Below are 20718 nucleotides of genomic sequence, written 5' to 3' on the forward strand. Positions count from 1 at the left end.
AGTAGGCTGCTCATTTTGTTCATTCAAAGCACCACCAGGACAGTTTGTGCATTTAGATGGCAGTTAAGAGGCTTATCCAAAGACAACTTTTTTTTTTTTTTTCCTTTCCAGATGCTGATTTCACTTAATTATCAATATTCAAAAAAGCAAAGGACACTCACATTATAAGACTAATCTAATGACAATGACAAATGCTTTTGGAGAAAGTTTTTTAAAAAGTTCTTACCTACGTTCTGCTTATGGAATAACCTTATGCAAATAAAACAGTGTCAAACTACTGCCCTACTGCCAAGAGTAATTTGCATATAAACAGGGAAAAGTTTATTTTAATTGATAAATTTCTTTTTTTTAATAGTGTATAAAATATTAGTATTTTCTCTATGTATAAACACAAACAAATGTTGGAGAGGAGAGCTCAGAAGCCAAGAATATAAAATGCTGTGTCTGCCTTCTAAACATGTGTGCTGAAATTCACACAAAAGTCAACTGAACTACAAGTTTTAGCGCAACATTCACTTTGCAAGACTTATCATCACTAAAAAACAATCTTCTAAACATTTATTGGATCCTTTTCTGAAAATCTTATATTTTATATAACATGTTAACTTTTATATATTTTAATATCACTCTGAACTACAAAAAAGAGATGATGCATAATAATCAGCATTGCCAAATACTGAAAAGGTCTGTAAGGTTCTGAATGCCAGCCCAGAGATGCCTGGGTGGACAGCATGCTGTTTCCATGGATTCCTTTGGGAGGCAGCCTTGCTTTCTGTTAACAGCGTGGAGCAAATGTGGATGCTATGGATAAAAATGTTACTGTATTTCTGTTGTTTACAGAATGCATGCAGATCGAGCTCTTTATATACATATACAGCTCTTTGCATTCTGATTCAGAAGAAATTGTAATCTACATTAAAGCAAACACCAGAGCCATCACTAAAATCTACAAATCCAGCTCCTTACTTGACTTTACAGCAGTTCTGTTTATGACCTACCTCGTTTAGAGGAAGTTCATTTAAAAGTGAAATTAAAGTGAATAAAAACATTTCTTGTAGTAATATAAAATATACTAATAGCCTATTTTCAGTCTAATTCAAATATGACTATTTAAAGAATACATATTAAGGCTAGAGAGAATTGAAATGCAGAAGTCATATATGTAGCTCCCTGTAGCTAGTTAACTAGAACAACCTTTTAGCACAGGAAATTCTCATGATTATTACAAATCGTATAGTGTGTTCACAATCACTCTGGAATTCATTGAATTCACAACAGCACGTGGCATTGCAGGTAAATATTCACGCTTGTCCAAAAAGGCACACAAGAAGCTATCTTTAGCTACAGGAATCATCTAACAAATTCACCTGTAGTTTTTTTTTTTTTGCCTATATTTATGGTTGATTATATTCAGTGGTATTTCTTTCTCATCCTTTTTATTGAATCAACAGTCTAATTTTACTGAGTAAATAGCACACAACTTTCTGCAAATGAGACAAAGAATATACATGGCATTTGGGCACCATCTTGGGCAGTAAGAAATACCAACTTAAATCCATTTAAGAGTTTGAAGGATTGAAGAGTGGGTCTTGGGTTTTTCCCTTTTCGATGACTAAAAAGACAGAAGTGGGGAGAATACAACTCACATGTCAAAGGAATGTTACCTAGCTCTGAAAAATATGAAACTAGATATTGCAGCCATGTAGTAACTCATTTGAGTTGTATGTTGAAAATGTGACTGGCACTATGAAAGCAAACTTCTTAGTCCAAAGTACTATCATGAAAGATATTGTGGGAGAAACAGCTGAAAATATACAAATTCTACATCTGAAGATATGTAACACAGAGCAAATACTGTGAAACTATGGACTAGGACTCGTATGTATGCTCAAGGTTAATTGTTTTAGTTGCACTATCCATAAAATGGATGGCAATACAGAATTGATGGCATCAAGCCAGAAGAGGAATGCACTGATCACATTGAAAGACAGAAATAAGGAAATCTCTGACCAACTGTGGGCAGCTGGACCACTGCTGACCACTGACACTCACTCACCTTGATGCTTACCACCTAAGAAAAATGCCCCAGATGGAGAAAGTCATGTCACAGACCTACTCCCAAGCTGCATGGCAAAGTCAGTGAACCCTGAGAAGTTCTGGAAAACTGGCATAAGGCTAAAGAATCTGGAGCAACTGTATTCCAGACAGTTGTAGGCTGGGGTTCCTACAGTAATGAGAAAGCCTCATCTACTCCAGGTGCATTGCCAGAGGAAGAGGGAAATTCAAGCAAAAACAGTGAACACAATTTTCTTTGCTTAACAGTAGGTCTTGCCATGTCCTTATGCCCCAGGTAATAAATAATCTGCTTCAGAGATGAGATTTCTGAAAATTCTTTTTGTTGCTGAAAAGACACAGTCTTGCCCAGCAGTAAAGGGAGGCCAATAAATATAGAGGGAAAAAGTCTACTTACAGAATTCAGCTGCAACATACTTTCACCATACCTTTAACTAAAGTTCTCTCCATTGAACATTTTAAATATTATTTGTCTTAGAAAATAAGATAAAATGCTCATATCTTCAGTGTTCTCTGGATAGATGATCTGAAGTTTTTAACAAACTCTTGCAGCAATATCCCTGACACCATGCTCCAGGATTTGCCAAAAATTCCCTGCAATATATTACCCACTTTCTCTGGCATGTAGTACTTACTCAGGGCTTCCTCGTCTGAACATGTGCCTACAGATACAATTTTAAAATAAGAACATGTATTTCAAGGTTTTTCTAAATCTGCCCTTCTTGTTAACAAGGTTGTGTAAAACAGATTGCTCCTACATAAAACATCACTTCCAAGCTGCAACTATCATTGCAAATGGTACACAACAACAGGCAAGAGTGTAACCTAACAGTTCTGTAACAATTTACATTAGAAAAGGCCACTCTAAGCTAGTGCTAAGTATAGAAAAGAAGATTGAAAAATAGTGCACTTTTTATTGTTTCTGAAACCACAAACTGGCAAAATATCTAATCACACTTGGGAAGGTGTATGTGGATGCACTAAACACTTGCCAGCTCTATACTGCTACAAAAATGAATTAAAAAAAAACCAAAAACTTTGCATAACAAGATCCTGAACTCAATTAAAATATCATACATATTTGGATTATACTTTTTTATGATATGACATGATTTCCACTAGTATTTAAAAGCCTTTAAAAAAAAACCTTCTATTTTAGGGAGAGTTCCTGACAAATTTTATATTATATAATAGAGATAAAAATTATTCTGTGAAATATAATTAATCCTACATGTTGCAATATGAAATTAGTAAATATTTCTGAAATTTAGTTGTCAGCATATCAATCCTTTTTCTTTGATAACTTCACTAAGACAAGCAACTAGAAAGTATAAAAATTATCTAATTTGAAACTTCTACAGCTTGCATGACTGAAACTACTGCAACTTTGGACATAGCCAGAAGGATAGAAACACCTACAAGAGGTCAAGGTGGGGGGGTTTCTTAACAACTTCCTTTGAAATTATTAAAGCTTCTACTACACACTGCAGTATCCAGCAAAGATAAAAATACTTCAGAAATACGAAAGAGCAAGTGGATAAGGAAGTAGAAAACTGAGAGCGAATATGAAGACATCCCATATATCACATACTCAATATATATTGTGATTTAATTCCTGAATATAAATGGAGAAGAATAAAAAGGGAGTATTATCAGCTAATCAAGAAAATATGTTTTATTAATATTAAAATACTTTTTTCCTTCATACTCAAAACATACCATTTCACTAGAACATTGTTTTTTTTTTACACCAGTTAGTAAGAGAAAAATTCTTGAAGAGAACTTGAAAGTAATGAAATACTTCTGTCAGTTTTGTTATGAATTCTTACACAAATTCTTACACTTATTTTGCTATCTGTAATTTACTTATGAATAGGTGTTAATTTATCAAAATTATTCATGTCTGCTGATAGACCCAGCATAAAAAAGGATGGCAAGATCACTTATCTTTATTTTCTGGTAAAATGTTTTCTTAAAAATTATCTTGAGTATAGAGGGCAAGGCATGAAACTTCGCCAAGTTCCTGTATTCAGAAGCAAGATGGCAGTATTGCTAAGATGTGATGTTTAATTATGTTGTTGTTTTCTCTATCTAAGCAGAACAACATTACTGACCTACTAAATGAAGACTGCACTGCAAACTGCAGAAGCTTATAAAACAGAAAATCTTCTATTGACTTAAGAATTAAAGGTCTTTAACAGGAGTACAGGTTTAACACTGCATTGTATAATTTAAAAATAATTCTAAAGCACAGAATACATTTTCTGAGTGCATTATTTTCGTTGTATTATCTATTATATTGCAGTGTCTGGAAAGTGCTTAATTTGTAGAATTTTTTCATGGCAATTTTCGGGTAATGAGCCTGTTTAACACATGTTGAAGAAGTTTTACATTCAAATAAAAGGTATGGGAAATACAGTGAAAGATAAAGAGGCACATTAAAATAATTACAGCAGAACTGAATTGATGCATTCTCTGAACTGATTTCTAAGCAGAAAACAGGCCACAAAAAGAGAGTGAAATACCAAACTGTGCATTACCTTAAGTGATTCTGCCAGTTGTACATGATTATCATAGACCAGAATGTCCACCACCAGATTTCTCAGCTGATGAAGAAGAACTTTTTCTCCTTCCAGGTCTTTTGCTTCCACAGGCACCTTCCATGTGGGGTAGGGACATGTAGTGCCATCCCAAACCTGCAGTGCAAATGAACTATTTCAATGTGCTCAGAATACTTTAGATTCAGAATTTAAATAACTTTTAAATTATTTTGTTTGATTAAAAATTATTAACAATAAGAGATCTTAGTTGAAGTATCAGTCTAAAAGTCCTTAAAATACTTGAATTAGACCTTACAGGATTTTTTAACTTATTACTCCTTACAGAGTGTAAAATAACCTCTACAGAGAACATAATCAAGTCCTAAGATCTGGACTTTGTTAATATTTAGACAGAAAAAGAATAGCTCTAGCAAAACCTCAGCTGCTTATCCAGCACAGAATGACACAATATTTTGAACTGGAAGGGACCCACAAAGATCATCAAGTCTAACTCTTAAGGGAATGGTCCACATGGGGATTGAACCCTTAGCCTTGATGCACTCAGCATCATAATCTGACCAGCTGAGACAATCTCAGGGTCAGCTGTTACAACTATCAGAATTCATCCTATGCAGAACTTAATATTTTAATCCTGCTATAAGGGTTTTTTAACCACTCCAGCTACAGCATGTGAATACTGAGTGCACCACATATATTGACTTAAATACTGAACTGATGATCTCCTAAAGCACTATACACTGATAGTTACCCAGAACATATTAGAAAAACATCAGTACTTAACCTACATTTATTAACAGGGATTTTAAAACTTGTTTGCCTAAAGCTAAATCCTTAATACACTCCAGGTACTGAAATATCAGTAGTTATTTTTCAGCTATATTTTTCAGTGTTCTGAAAAGATAAGTTTACTGACTTAATACTTGAAACCAAAGTCTTACTTCTTAACCCAAACATTTTTCTGTAAACTATGGTTTCTTGAGTTTCTGACGATATACTCTTCTCAAGGACTCAAAAATAATGGTTTGATATGCTGGCATAGTAAAACAAAAATCTAGAAGCGTTTGGACTTCTGAAATGCTGCTTTTCATAGGATTTCATACATATAGGTTCAACAGAAGAACCTATTTTCCAATTTTCAGACAGTTTGTGATTCCAAGGTGCTTTGTCCTATGAGTTAGGCACTGCAGAGGGCAAGAAAAAAAGATACCAAAGTCTAATTTTAAAGGATTTCTACCCCTTATGCTTAACTGCTTTGGATCAACAGACCCACAGGAAAAGATCTAAGAATCAGCAGAGCCATGTATAAATGCACTAGGAATAACTCATGGAATATGCATCCAGAACCAAGAGATAAAAGAGAAAACTGTTTACAGCGAAAATGACCCATGACATCAAATTATGTTGCCAAATAAGAGTGTATTCTGAAGGACCCAGATAATGAGGTAGTATATGCTGCCACAGATTAAAAAAAAAGCCTGTTATCTTCTGATCCTGCACCATGAAATACTTAAAACCACCTTTGAAAGAGAGGTTGTCTATTGCTTGAATTATCACATCTTTCCCAGAACTCAGCTTGCAAACAGATTTAGTGCATATATACTACAAATTTAGTCACTGACAAAGTAAACAATCATAAATTTGTGAAGTTTTCCATTATTTTTCAACTGGCTTTACTTGGCACACTTTGGTAATTCTACTCTGCAGTTATGATCTGACAAATGGATTAAAATAACCTGCATGCTCCCTGTTCAGATAAAAAAGATGGTGACTTAGTTTTAAAATGTCCTTCACCAGAGGAACTAACAGGGCTGGCATCAGGGCACCTTTTAGAGGAATTTATAAGCTAGTGAAGTTTCTTTAAAAAAAAAAAGTCTTTCAGAAGTAGCTGGGTTTGGGTTTTTTCTAGCACAAATACAAAAACAGATAAACCTCTCTACCTCAGGAGCTTGGAACGCTCTACTTTACACAAAACATGAAAACATCCTGCTTTCAAACTGTCCTGGTTTAAAAAATGAATACTGGAATAAACCCCAAAATTGGTTAAATTAATTCTAAATAAGAAACAACAAATTGTTCTATTACTAGTCATGAACAGATTGGAGCTAAAGAAAAGTTAGTGATAACATTTGATCACCATGATTGGAAAACACTGAAATGGGAAAGACAAAATACCTGTTTCTATCTTCAGCAGAATATGCTCATTGTATGACTTACCTTAATGTACACAATTTAACTGACAGACAGAAAGGAAGGAAAGATTAATAATAAAACTGAGGCACAAGTGACAGAATAATTTCTAGTGTGTATTCTTTAGTCTCCACCAATATGACTAACAAAATTCTCAGAAAATGGTAAACACTAACAGCTCAATGAAACCATCTTTATGTCATGTCCAACTCTGCTGCTGTGCAAATAGGAATTAATTTATTAAGTGTAATTTAAAAGTTATGCTACAGGAGATACACAAAATTGCTGAAATTGATTTTAGTTGTCTTTGAAATACTCTCCACTACGTACATGAGATCAATGCTTCTAATAATAATAATAATTTTTCATAGTATAATCAGCCATTTATTTCACTGATATACTTGGAATAAAATAAATGTAAAACAGTATTATAAAATGGATAATCAAAATAATACAATAAAATAATATTTAATTATCGCTCAATTTGAGCTGGTATTGAATTGGTTGTTTTGTTTGATTTTTTTTTATTGAGCAAATCAAGAAAATATCAGAAATCTGTCGACAAGTTTTTAGAAAGGCTTCTTTTCTATCACAACCAGTACTTAATATCAGAAATGTTTTTTGCCACTGTTGAAAAATTTAGGAAATTAGCAACAGAATATTAACGTAGCATCTTTAAGCTTGCCCAAAGTATTGTAATAGATATTTAAGTATTTCACATTTTATGCTAAAAAACTGATCAACCATTATTTGACCTCAGACTTCTACCTTCCTAAATCTACCCTAAAATTTCCCCAAGTCATCACTTTACTATATAAAAGTGACAAAATTGACTTCAGGTCTTAAAACACAGAAAAGTGTATAAAGAAATAATAATTTAAGAAAGCACTTGTCTCTGTCCTTGCAAAAGGTCCTTCAATGTTGAAGATACACTTATTAATGAACAACTTAATTACAGTCCACAAAGTCATGAAAATTTACTGGGTCTCATTTGGCATCTATTTCACAAGGCATAATTAAATGGAAATGCTTGTAGCAGTTGCAGAATATGTTATAGCATGCACTTAAGGTTTGTTTCTCTGTAGTAATGCATTGCTCTGTATGGGAAAAATCTTTGATGCTTCAATGAAGGAATAATGCCAAGTCCTATTTCTAAAAATATTGTAACAACACAGTTTAACACAGTAGAACCAAAAAATTATTTTATGAAGTCACAAAGTGGAAAATAACAGTCTGATCAGTACTCATGTTTTAACAATCAAGTACAAAAATAAATAGAGTCTTGGAATAACACCAGAATGATACATGTGAACTAAAACTAGGAATATTATGGAGACCTCCTTTTCATTTAGTTAATGTTAAGGATCACCTTTAGAATCTGCTCTCCTGTTTTGTGGCACTTTGCATTTTGCATTTTCAGTGAGCACTGATGCCCAGAATGCTTATGTATAACTAAAAGAAGCTACCTGAAATCCATCATGATAACATAATCCATTCATTCTTTTTTAGGCAGTTCTACTTATTGCACTAATCATATCCATTAAATCTAGAAAAACAAGCAGTAAATCCTGCTAACTAGAAAACAAGGATACAGTTTAAAACTAACAATATTTTTCATGGTTAAGAAATCTTGTGATATTAATCTACAAATCTTTGTGAAATGATGATCTATATAATGCCATCTTAATAAACCTCTCTAAAAATCCAAATCAGGTGATCAGTTTCAAAGACAACCAGGCTTCCTATTTTGTTTTCTTAAAAACAAAATAGCCAAGGATCACAGATTTGTTTACACTACAAATATTTATCTACATAATATTATTTAAATTAATATGTCTGTTTTATTGAAAAATGTAACACAATGTCTTAAAAAAACCTAAAAAATTATTTTAAAAAAGGAAGCCTACTTTTAGAAGAAAAGAAGATCCATCCACTTTTGCTTTTCCTACCAGCTGGCAAGTGAGATCAAAGAATAGCATTGGCTGAACACAAGACAATTTTGTTGCTGTTCCAGAGGTGGAAATATTACTGGCTGCCCAAATACGTAATTCTTCTATTCTTTTCTGTTCTTCATCCATGAAAGTGTATACTCTGCTGGAAGTTCGAGGAACTACTGGAGCTCCTACGGTTCCATCAAATGTTAAGGATGCAAATCCCCCACTGGTAATTCCCTGCATCTGTCCATTGTATTCCCTGATCTGTAATAAAATATGAAAAAGAAAAAATAAAGTTTGCACAGCATGGATAAACAAATATATTTCTGCTTTATGATGTGCGTGGAAAATGTACCACTGATCATTTCTGTCCCTGGTTCTGCTGGGAGAACAGAGTTAAAATATAAACAAAACAAATAGGTAAAATTAGTATTAATAAGAAAACAAAATGTATAAGCAGAAATATAACTTTACATGAGAAATTTTTGAAGAGGCAGACTAATAACTACCTGTAACACACCTACAGCATCTTTGCAGAGTATTTTATTTGCACACATCAAAATATTTGTGTGGGGAACATATCAGGATTGCTTTTATAAATGGGGAAACTAAGGCACAAGAGAAATTAATTTTTAGGGGTTACACAGCAGAGTTATTATGGATTCTTGTTTTTGGGCTCTCACAATAGCAATTTCCTAATATTACTGAACTGAAAAAAATGTTATCAGTTCAAGGAGATTTTTTTTTTTCCATAAAGCAAGCAGTGATAAGCTTTCATTCCTTGAATTATGAATACAGCTATCACAACTATTCGATGTCTATTGCCCTGCTCGTGGCTGGTCTCCTGATTTCACTATGTATCTGCTGCCATATAAACATAGTATTTAAAGTCTGAAGCATTCCTTCAAGGGTCTAGTCTAGTCTTACTGCTCCCTGCAATTATAGATTTATCTATATCAAAGCACTGCAGGACTCATTATCCAGAAATCTGAAACAGTCTGTTTTGATCCATCCCACTCTAATTAATGTGAGGTTACCAAGTAAGCAGTAACATGCATGAACATGGCATTTGGGAGACAGTCTAGTATGGGATTCCCAGCACTCAAATTTCCAAATGGTTGAAAATTCCACTGATTTGAAAGTGCAGAACATGCAACGTGTGTCAGAAGTTATAAACAGCAAAACACTGCCAATGATTTAGGCCTATATTTTATAAACATGACGAAATTTAAAAAGCACACAAATCAGGCATTCATTGACCTTGGAAATTCATAAGCAAAGCAGTTCAATCTTGGTGACAGGAACTCCTTTACTACTCTGACATAATGCATAAATGCATTAAGGGTAATTTCTAAGATAAACTTTGATTTACTTAAGCATTCTTCACACCTGACCAATGGAGCACATCAATTCAGGATTAAGTTTTTCTTCAGTGAAACACTGAAAAACTTCAATCTTTTAACCTTTACATTTAAATATTGAAAATACAAGAAAAGTCAAAGCACAAATAAGGAAAATACATGGTTTCATAATCAATCTGCCCCCCATTATCTACAATCTGGAAAAACATGTTCCCCTGTAAGATGTTATCTAATATAAACACACAGATTTACTTTAATTGCTATCACTGGCATTATATCCCATAGCTTCTCTAAGCAGGTAACATCCAGAGGGGATGAAAAGTCTCATCATTTTTACCTATTCATCCTGTATCAAAATAAACTTCAAGAGTATTTTTTGTATCTTGTCTAACATGTCAAATGTTTCTTGAAGTGTTTTAATTTCTAATTTACCTATTCATTTATTTCTTCACTAGTTCTTTAAAATCATCATTTAAAAAATCTTGATTTCTTTCTTAGTAAAAATTCTGTCCTAGTGTTCTGTGAAGGCTCTAAGCCTTTTACAAAACCAAAAAAAAAAGTACTCTGTCTCCCTGGGCTTCCACCATCAGTTATTCTCCTCTTTTCCCAAATCCTTTATGGCATGCTTTGAGCATTCAAGAGGCTGACATACTGTATTTCTGACATCTCCCAGTACCCTCATTTAGTAAATTTGAAATCAGCCATAATGTTGGAAGAGGCAATTATAAAATAATAATTACAAAAAAAAATAAAATATGTAAGAAGGTAAATCTCAACTGTCATGATGAGAAAATGACCAATGATCCTTAGCAAAATCAGATGTAGTCAGGCACAGGCAGATGGAGAAGCCACTGAGTCTTCTCAAATGTAAACAGAATTCAACAGTATTATTTAGTGAACAACAGAAGAAACAAGAGAAGAAAACGTAGAGTGGGTTATAGAACAAAGTATTTCATAGCTGGAAAAGTCCTTATGTTGGACCCACAAAACAGATGATGGCCAACAAAAACTCTCTGGGCTTGTCCTTTAAAAACAAATCATTGCTAAGGTCATGAGGGATCACTGGAGTGCAAAATGAACAAAATCTGTGGAGACAAATGTTGTTTCATTATGGCACTCTTAAGAAATCTCAGATCAAGTTAAGCACTGATAGTGTAAACATGTTGTATTTTCCAAACCATTTTGAAATTGAATTAAACCTATAAAAAGAGGCAATCTGGAACTTTTGCATATGACAACAATTTCCCCTTCAGTAGATTTTGTGTCATTTCTAGAGGATGTGGACATATTTTTTAAACAATTGGTGGGGGAGGGTGAAACAGGGGGTTAACAGGGAAGCGGGGCAGACTGCTATCTCTTTAAAAATACCCTGAGAATTTAAACTCATTTCAATAAATACTGGTTGCTAAATAAAAATATACTCTGGGACAAAAACAGAGCAGATAAAATGCATTTGGCTTGTTCTAAGCAAGCAAGTAAACCCCGATACATATTGCAGGAGTCTTTGGCATAGTTTTTGTAAACTAAGGAACAATAGGTGAAATGTCACCTTAACAAACTGCATGGACAATAAACTCTAGTGATTTCTATGGGGTACAACCCTATCCTGAATATGGTTATTAAAAAAGAACTCATCTTGAAATATTAATAAATAGATTTACAGCAAAGTAAAATACATCTTCTTTTTTTTTTTAACTGAAGATGATGTTATTTGTTATTTGTTTCACTAAATGGAAAACTGTGATAGTAAGTAGTGTGTAAAGCTGGAAAAGTAGCATCTCCATGGTAGCTTTCCATCAAAACTGATTGTTAAATTATAGAAGCAAAAGACTATTATGAAACCACTGCAGGTACAGATCATCTTAGAATATCAAAAAATGCCTAGGGAAACAACATATACCAAACTAATGTATATGTTTTTATACTAAGAAGGAAGATTTCATTTTTTTATGGTTGTCACTGATAATATTTGTATGAAGGAAAGAAACCTGTCAGAAAAAAACCCACCAGAATGCATCTGGTATATTTCATTATATTTTGTAAATGTTTTCTCATCTTAAGTAAATAGTCTAAACAAATTTGGATAACACAGGATGTTGATTATATTTTCTTATATTTTCATAATGTAATCCTGGTTTACTTGTATCTCTAGCTGTATGAACAAAGAGATACTAATGAAATAGAGAAGTTATTTGAAGTATAAATTAAACCATTTTGAATATGTTTAAATATCACAAGAAGAAAACTGAACTACCAAAACTATGTGCAGGCACCTTCTAGAAGAAAATTAACAAAGATAGTCACATGGAAGTAAAATGATTTTTTTTTTGGAGACATGATATCTATGATTTAGATATTAGGACCATAAATGATAGCTTATTCTCTAGCATTCCTGAATTGCTGCCTGCAAAATAAGATTATCTGAAACATATGTAGCAACGGAAACATAAATTAAAGAAAAAAATGAGCACTACATTGTATTTTATTTACCAATTCAATTCACCTGAAGATATAAGTATTTTGTGGAAAAATTTGTATGCAAGAAGTTTATATACTTAAGCCAGTTGAAATAATTTCTGGTTTAGTAATTTAAAAAGCCAGCAGGCACTGTGATACTGCTTTAGAAATTCTATTAGAGTAAAAAATTACTATTTTGGAATATTTTCTACATATTTAAAACCTGATCCAGTAACTTGACCAAAAGTACTGATATGAAAATCATATTTGCAAATTGCTAAGACTTCAAATTACAGAGACACTCTATCACTGCTTACAGTCATTATTTCCAGACATTATTTACTATAGGAAGAATACTTGTTTTTAATTTAAATTCCATTCAAATTGAGTTGCATGCCTTACAGAATTTTTGAAGGGGAACCAAAAGCAATAGTAATACTGACATATCTGAGAAAAAAAAAAAAAAGTTGTTTTTTTCTGTATTAAAAAAATCTCCTAACTGCTTACAAAAAAAAAAAATTAATTCCTTCCACTCTTCAGAAAAAGATTTTGAAGACTGGGTAGCAGTGCAACCTGGTCTTCAACATCTCTTTTGGTAGAAAGTCTCAAACCTAATTTTGGCCAACTTTATATATTTGGACCACATTTACTTAGAAGACACTAAGAGTCCGGGAGCTATATTCTGCCAGAGCTGCCCAGGAATAAGAAGTGAGCAGATACTTCTGCTCTGTCTTTCTCTCAGTACCTTCTATATTGCATCAAGTAGAAGAAGGAAAGAAATCAGCTTTCATTGGACAAACTGGATTAAACTAAAGGAGAGAATATAAGAAGACAAGGAAACTGCTAGCTAAGTGCAAGAGTAAGATTGCTCCTGGAAATTACAGCAGATTGTTTAAAGATCAAAGTAAGTAACACAGCGGAATGAATGCTATGTTAAATATGACTAGATTTAGGAGAGTGATGCACAAGAAGAGAGACAGATCAGAACTAGTAAGGATAACAAAAAAGGGAGTGTGATACTTCTATGTTGTTATGAAGCCATGCTCCATATATTTGACATTCAGATTACCCCTCCTCTGTGGATAAACACCTTAGAAACCCACTAGCAAAACACACATCTTACACTTGTCAATCTACTGGTCTATGAAAGAAATAACCATCTATATTGTGGCTATTAAATCCTTTTGCTCAAAGAGACTGTACTTTTAAATTGTAAATCTAAAGAGTTTGAATCAGATGAATATGCAATTAATAGCAGGCAAGGAATTTGATTTTCCTGGTGTTTTTCTCCATTTTTTTATTCTAGAGATCTAGGATGCTGCATTGGGCATAGTGGTATTTGGTCAAAGATTGGATTTGATGATTTTGAAGGTAACTTCCAATCTTAATGATTCTCCAATTCTGTGATCTAACCACAAAACTAAAACAATAGCATTTATAATCCATAATTATCCCAAGGTTAGTAGATGACAGTTACTGATGTCTGTGCAAACTCAGTTCAGTTCATTGTGCATTTATTTTATGATACCATGTTCCATAACCCCTATGACCCTACTTTAATACAGAATATTTTCAGACATGGTGCATGACTTGAGAAGTGCGGTGGTGATGCAGTAATAGTGTCTAAGAAAGACATTGATAACTTTACAATTCTTAACTCATTTGTTACAGCAACTGGCGCCTATGTCCAGAAGAAGTTAAGGTTAATGAAAGTAAGAAAAAAGAACAGCATCAGGATTACTATGACAAAAAGCTAGAGAATTAAGGCTTTGTAATTGCTACAGAGTTTGCATTATGCCAAGGAAGCCATACAAGTGAAGTTTATAATCAGAGGTCAGTGTCTTCGTCTTCATTTTCCAAGTGTTGCACGTGAATCACACAGCTCTGCAATGCTGTGCATTCAGGAAAAAGACCCACCAGAAGACACCCTGGACATCCTGAGTGCATTAAACAACTCGAGTACACTGAATGCCAAAATAACAATGTGCTTCACTTTTTCCAATACTCAAACACTAGAACGGAAATCAAGTACAAATTCTCTTCACTGGAAGTGAGGAAATAAGTTCTTGTTTGTGAATCACTCAGAGGCAATAAGGAGTACTAGAGAAAAGGCAATGAGGAAATTAACCATTCTATCATCATGACAGGGTTTGAGGCATTTTAAGAAAGGCAGAATACCAGCCAAAACTCCTAAGTCAAGGGAGAATAAAATACTGCAGGCTTAGCCAGTACGAGCAGATTGCCCCTTCCCACTCTGTAACAGTGTACCATTAGGCATTATTTCTAAGATATTAAAAGCATTCACAGTGAACAATAAACAAGAAGGTCCAAGAAAAATCCACCTAAGAAAACTCCTTCTTTGCCATGAAGATAGAAGGAGAAGACTAGACAAATAGATCATAGGCCTGGCTTTTATACTGGGAGATGGGGGGGCTCACCTTTCACAATCTCAGCAGAGCACTGATTGTGGCTGAAAGCCCAGGTACAGTACTGTCAATCTCTAAATTCTATAATTCATGAGAAATCATCATAAGATGATGCGCATAAAGATGCACTTCAAGAAATATTAACAGAAATGTAATTAAAACTAGACGATTTTCCAATTCTATTACTAAGGCACTTAAAATTTTCCTTCTCTGCAACAAATACTAAGCAAATTAAATTACCCTTTCTCCAAAGTAATTCCAACAAAATCCTTTTCATTAAATTCTTAGAATTCTTAGAAGCCAATAGTGTAAGTAGGAGCAGTAATTTTTAAAATGTGTTTATTATCAATGTCAGCTTCCTGGAAGTCCCCTGAAAGCATATTTGGGGCAGACAGAACGTAAGCACACACTCTAAAGGCTGTGTATATCTATCTGTCCTCATTGGTAAGCACAGCTTTGACAGACTGGCCTCTTCTACCCTGGCTTGCTTTCCATTCAGCAAGCTAAGAAAAGGTACTTAAGGCCTGAAGACAAAAGCAGGAAAGAGTGATGGAGGAACTGCAGAAAGTGTAATTAGAAGTCATACCTACTATGCTGCTCATGACTAAATGAGAAAGAGGTCCTCCCCTTCCCAGTTCATTCCCAGAATCTGGCACCAGGCTTTTGTGTCACATTCCTACCTGCTCAGCTGAGATATGAAAACTTGCAAAGTACTTGTTTCTTAGTCTGGGGTAATCAGAACATTCCCATCCAGAAAAAGACATCTTAGTCACTCTAGATCATTTGCACTTAGGAAGTAACACTCTCTCAGCTGATGCATCTGAAGAGACATAAAGTACCAACTGACAAGGATTCTAGAATTCTAGATCTCCTCAAAAAAGGGATGCCAAATCAAAACAGTGAGGTCCCTCACCTGTGCTACATCAGTAAGTTTCCTTAGTAAGTTTGTGATGATAATAAATAGTAGAGGTTAGACAATACTATGTTTGCATAAAAGAGGGTGCATACAGAAATTTCCTGACAGTGGTCTTGTTTATTTTCTTTATGTGTACTTAGAAATCCAGTACTGACCTACCACAACCATATAACTTTTCACTTTTCAATTCCAGTATTTTGACCAATCCCTTTCTACTTTCTCCTTCCTCACATATATAAAATATGTACTGTTTTCAGAAGCAATAAACAAGTAATCTCCACTGAATTTCTAAAATGAATTTATCTGTACAACATTTACCCTGACAATTCAGAGAAAATATTAAAATTTAGCATAAGACTTTCCCATCTGAAGTCAAATTCACGAACTTCCAAGACTGATAACACATCTCAAGTACTGATCAGCACACAAACTTCAAAATGTAAGTACAATTTAATTCCACTCTTATTACATATATAGATGACCTTAGAGAAACCTTATACTAATCCAGAATAGGTTAGTTAATTTCTCTCTCATTTATAAATACTTATAATATAGAGGAGTAACTTAAGACTGTTTGTGAATCTTAACAAGTTCTTTCTTAACAATCTCAGTAGTATATACTCAAATACTGGATAAATCTTACCACTTTTTACATTTATTGTCATGGAGTTTTCTTCTTTGTTCTCCTGCTACAGCATATCAAAACATACATGCTTAGTACTACAGATATTTACCCCTTTTATCATCCTTTTGTACAATCCTAAATTTCCTACATCTCTTAAATTTCCTAGGACACAATCAAGAGTATTCAGATATGCAAACTGGGTTTTTTTTGTTGTTGTTGTTTTGTTCTTGGTTTTATTTTTTTTTTTACTGCCCTCTTTCATTACATTCAATTTCTGCTATAATTATTTTACACAACAAGTAAATACAAAATTATGTATGGTTATGTTGTCTATTAATGGTAACATCTTTGGTCCTATTATGCACCTCTTTAAGTATGGTCCAGCATTACAAGATTTCCATTCAGTCAGTCCCTGTACAGTGGTTCCTCTTTCTTATACAGTTGCAGCAGACATGAGAAAAACATCCAGCAGAAGCAGCATCAAACCTATAAACAGTTTCCTGCACGCCCTTTGATATAGATAAATAGGGAGTAATGCAGGATAACATTGAAGCAGCAGCAGTACACTGCACACTAACAAACCCAGACAGACTCCCTCTACTGGAGTGATTTGCCAGCTGACCTAAACTGCTCCACAACAGAAGACCTAAAGAAACTCCTCAGTTCTATCAGTTTGAAGAGGAATAAATTGTGCTGATTTATATCAGTTAAATTCTATCAATTTAGAAGTACAACGTGATTTTTTTTGTCAAGTAGTTTAATAAATATTGTTATTGAAAAAAATGTCATAGTTTACTTTCAGTTTTGGTCTATACTATAACCATAGCTGTTTTAACAATCAGCTGCTTTATCCAATGTCTCCAAGAGTTAATTTCTGTACATATAGAATTAAATTATTCCTATGGTCTTCTCACTGCAGAAAAGCAAGCACATAACCCCCCCCCATCCTAGTACATACCTTTACTCTATGAAATCGAACAATATCTCCAACTTTGTAAATTTTTGGTAGAGAATCTAGGTTTCCACTAAAAAGACTGCACGTTAACTTCACATTTGATGGGTCCACAAGTGTTACAATTGAGCAATAATCTGTAAAATATAAAATTGTCTGGATGAGTACGGGCATTATGGAATTATTAATAGACAGATACAAAATCTGGGAGGAACATTCCTATGGCAAATCTTTTTCTGCTATGATCTGTTTAACTTTTTCAAAGTTAATTTTTTTACAGTATACTTCAGTATTATTACTGAAGTGTGGCCGATCTAGCTGGCCTAAATAACTGAAAATGAAATGTGTGATTAAGCACAGCTCTGTGTGCAAGAACACACGACCCTTTTTCTTCTGTCTGCAACAGCCATGCTATTCTTTCACATTTCAATTACTCCTACAAAATTAGGTGCACATCTACAATTTAATAAAACCATTTTCTAAGATTTATTTTGCACAGCTTTCTGAAAAGGTAATGAGTTCTACAAGCAAATTAAAGCATAAATTACATAACTTTGATTTCAACAAAATATGCAAGATAGATATATATACCACAAGAATAGAGTCACACAGTGGTAGCTAGAAAGCAGAGTAAAAATATGAAATATGCCTTTTTGAAGTTAAACGTCATAGAATTTCACTTTTAATAGTGATCTAAAAAGTAAAATCAAAACAAGATAGAAAGATGACAATGCAGAGCGGCCCAGAACAGAGCAGTATTTGTGGATGACATAAACAAAACCTGTATTTTCCATTTCAGCTTACAGAATATGTGTGCTTTGATACCTTATAAATGTAAAACAGAGTAAAGGTACATTTGCTCTTTTGCAACATGGCAGCTGGTAACCTACCTGAGAAACCAAGTAGCAGCAGAAAGAAAGGCTACATCCCATCCTATTGTCCCTCCAGAGACACCTGTAACCATAGCCAGAAGAACAAAGACTAGGAAGGAGGAAGGAGGGATGCCTGCAGTGAAGCTGAACTTGGGAAAGGTGGAGGAATGGTGTTCTCCCTACTTGTTCAAATATTTATTTGTTTCTCAATATCTGAATAAGTTATTAGATGCTTATGTTAACTGGCAATTAAATTTCCCAAATTAAATCTGTTTTGCCCTGACAGACACTTTCTCATCTCTTTAAAAGAAAAACCCAAACAGAAGAGAAAAATACCTAAATTATCAAAGCCCCAACTTCTCTTGGCTGTAATTCTATGAGGAACCTAGTGATGATGACATTATGCCAGTTTATACAGCTAGGAACTGAACAAAGGTGTCGTAGGTCTAAACAAAGTCAATAAAGTCTCCATTATGCACATTATAAAGATGCAGACAGAGAAGTTGCTGCTAGACAGCTTTGAAAGAAAAATGCTATCAGTCTAGTAAAACTGACAAATTTGCCTTATATAAAAAAGCTACAGGAAGGCAGTCATAAAAAGATGATTGTTATATGTAAACTTTCTGAATAGATTCCCTATGCATGAAGGCAGGTATGTAAGACTGGATTAAAACACATGCTTCAAAAGAAATATTCTTCCGTTTCCAGCACATATACCCTTAAATTTTGCTATCATTTAAACTTAAAGTTTAAATTCCCTAATGATTTGAGTGAAGTGTGAAAGAAAGCCAATGACGGCTTACCAAAAAATAAAACTTTTCCTACAGATACAAAACCACTCTGTATTTCTATAAAACTAGTACTCTTCTTCCTTCCCAAGATTTTATACAGATTCAATAATGATAAATCATAATCTTTTGCATTCAGAAGTTGCTGAGATCACTCTTTTCCACTCCCACCAAAGGCACAAGGTCCTCATACCAAGGTCCACATAGTCTATTTTAACATTCTATGCTATGAATGTCAAGAATAAACTCCAGTCACTGGCTGACAAAACTGCAAGTATTTACTACTGTAATCCAAAGACTGATGTATTTCTTTGGGTATGAATTCTAGAGGTTAACTTAAAAGATCTCTTGCAAATATGAGCAAAATGAGCAATTAAGAAGAAAAGCCCATATGGTTCCTAGATTTACAATCCTTTGGGGACACAGAATAACATGCTACAGTGCACTGATATCATCCAACATCACAATCAAGGGGAAATAGCAAAAACATTCCACATTAAAATTGTGGTTGTTCTTTGATGTTGTGATTATGCAACCTAGTCAGCTTCATACATGTGCAGCTGCCTATTTAATGGTAGAAGTTAAACACACTACCTCAATTTGCTGTGTAATTAGCATAATCATATAAGACTGATAATCATCCTAGTCAAAGCAGTATAAAATAGTACACTTGCTTTACATAGCCAGGAAACCCTTTCTACATAATATAGGTTCTCTGTGACTTTAGTCTTCCATTCCTTACTATCACCTCAAAACATCACTTCTACAAACCTAATTACAATAGAGGTTTCTGAGAACAAAGCATAAATACTGATTTCTTTAACGAAATCCTCATTCAGCGAAGTCCTTTTTGAAGGTTAAATATAAAAAGCCACCTGTCTTTTCCAGCTGAAATGTGAAAACTGTTTCCTGTTTTCCATAGTCACATTATAGATCAGTCAATGAGTTCACTTTTCTGAAAAAACAAGTGAGTCAAACTCTACACAGAATTGCTGAATTTACATAATGTCCTAGAGTTAAACAAAACAATATAATGTCATTGGTCATACTTTTGATTTTTCTCAATATACTACCCAAAAAAGAAAAATTCCTTCATTACCAAGCTAATAAATAAATAAATAATGGAAGTTTACATATTGGAGTCAATTTTCCCTTACTAGAGAAATTCACTCAACTGATTAAAAAAATCCACTCATTTTCTTGAAAAGAGATTTTTTTACCGCTGGTAGATTTTACTTGCAATAACCTGTATGATACAATGGATGCGCAGTTCAGCAAATTTATATGCTACAGAAGAAAGCTTTCTACTTTTATACTATATTGTCTCAGTAAAAGCATTGAATTTCAGTGCTTCACAATGCTACACAGAAATTCAAACTGTACCTACCTTTTTTTAAAATATATTTAATTTTTATGAAGAGGTATTTTCACTTAGGCTTAACATCATGTGAGGAACCATCTGCCATGGATAGCTACCTATGCTGGTGACGCCCCAGAATTGGTGTTATGAAAACAAGGAAACATAGCTCATATTTAATTTAAATGAAAGTACAGAGTGACAGTCTG

At 33.8% G+C, this 20718-nt stretch overlaps 1 protein-coding gene across 4 annotated transcripts in view; it reads right to left on the reverse strand.

Moving 5' to 3' along the window:
- The window catches only part of POT1 (protection of telomeres 1), a 60232-nt gene that overhangs the window by 18523 nt on the left and 20991 nt on the right, over positions 1-20718 (reverse strand). For all 4 annotated transcript variants that reach the window (XM_053977667.1, XM_053977668.1, XM_053977669.1 and 1 more), the window contains exons 8-10: positions 17499-17629; positions 8729-9019; positions 4614-4769 (exon numbers count right to left, since the gene is read on the reverse strand). In XM_053977667.1, coding sequence (XP_053833642.1) covers positions 4614-4769; positions 8729-9019; positions 17499-17629 — 578 coding nt within the window. The remainder of the gene's footprint in view (positions 1-4613; positions 4770-8728; positions 9020-17498; positions 17630-20718) is intronic.

The sequence above is a fragment of the Vidua macroura genome, chromosome 5, assembly GCF_024509145.1.
Source record: "Vidua macroura isolate BioBank_ID:100142 chromosome 5, ASM2450914v1, whole genome shotgun sequence".
NCBI classification, from domain to species: domain Eukaryota; kingdom Metazoa; phylum Chordata; class Aves; order Passeriformes; family Viduidae; genus Vidua; species Vidua macroura.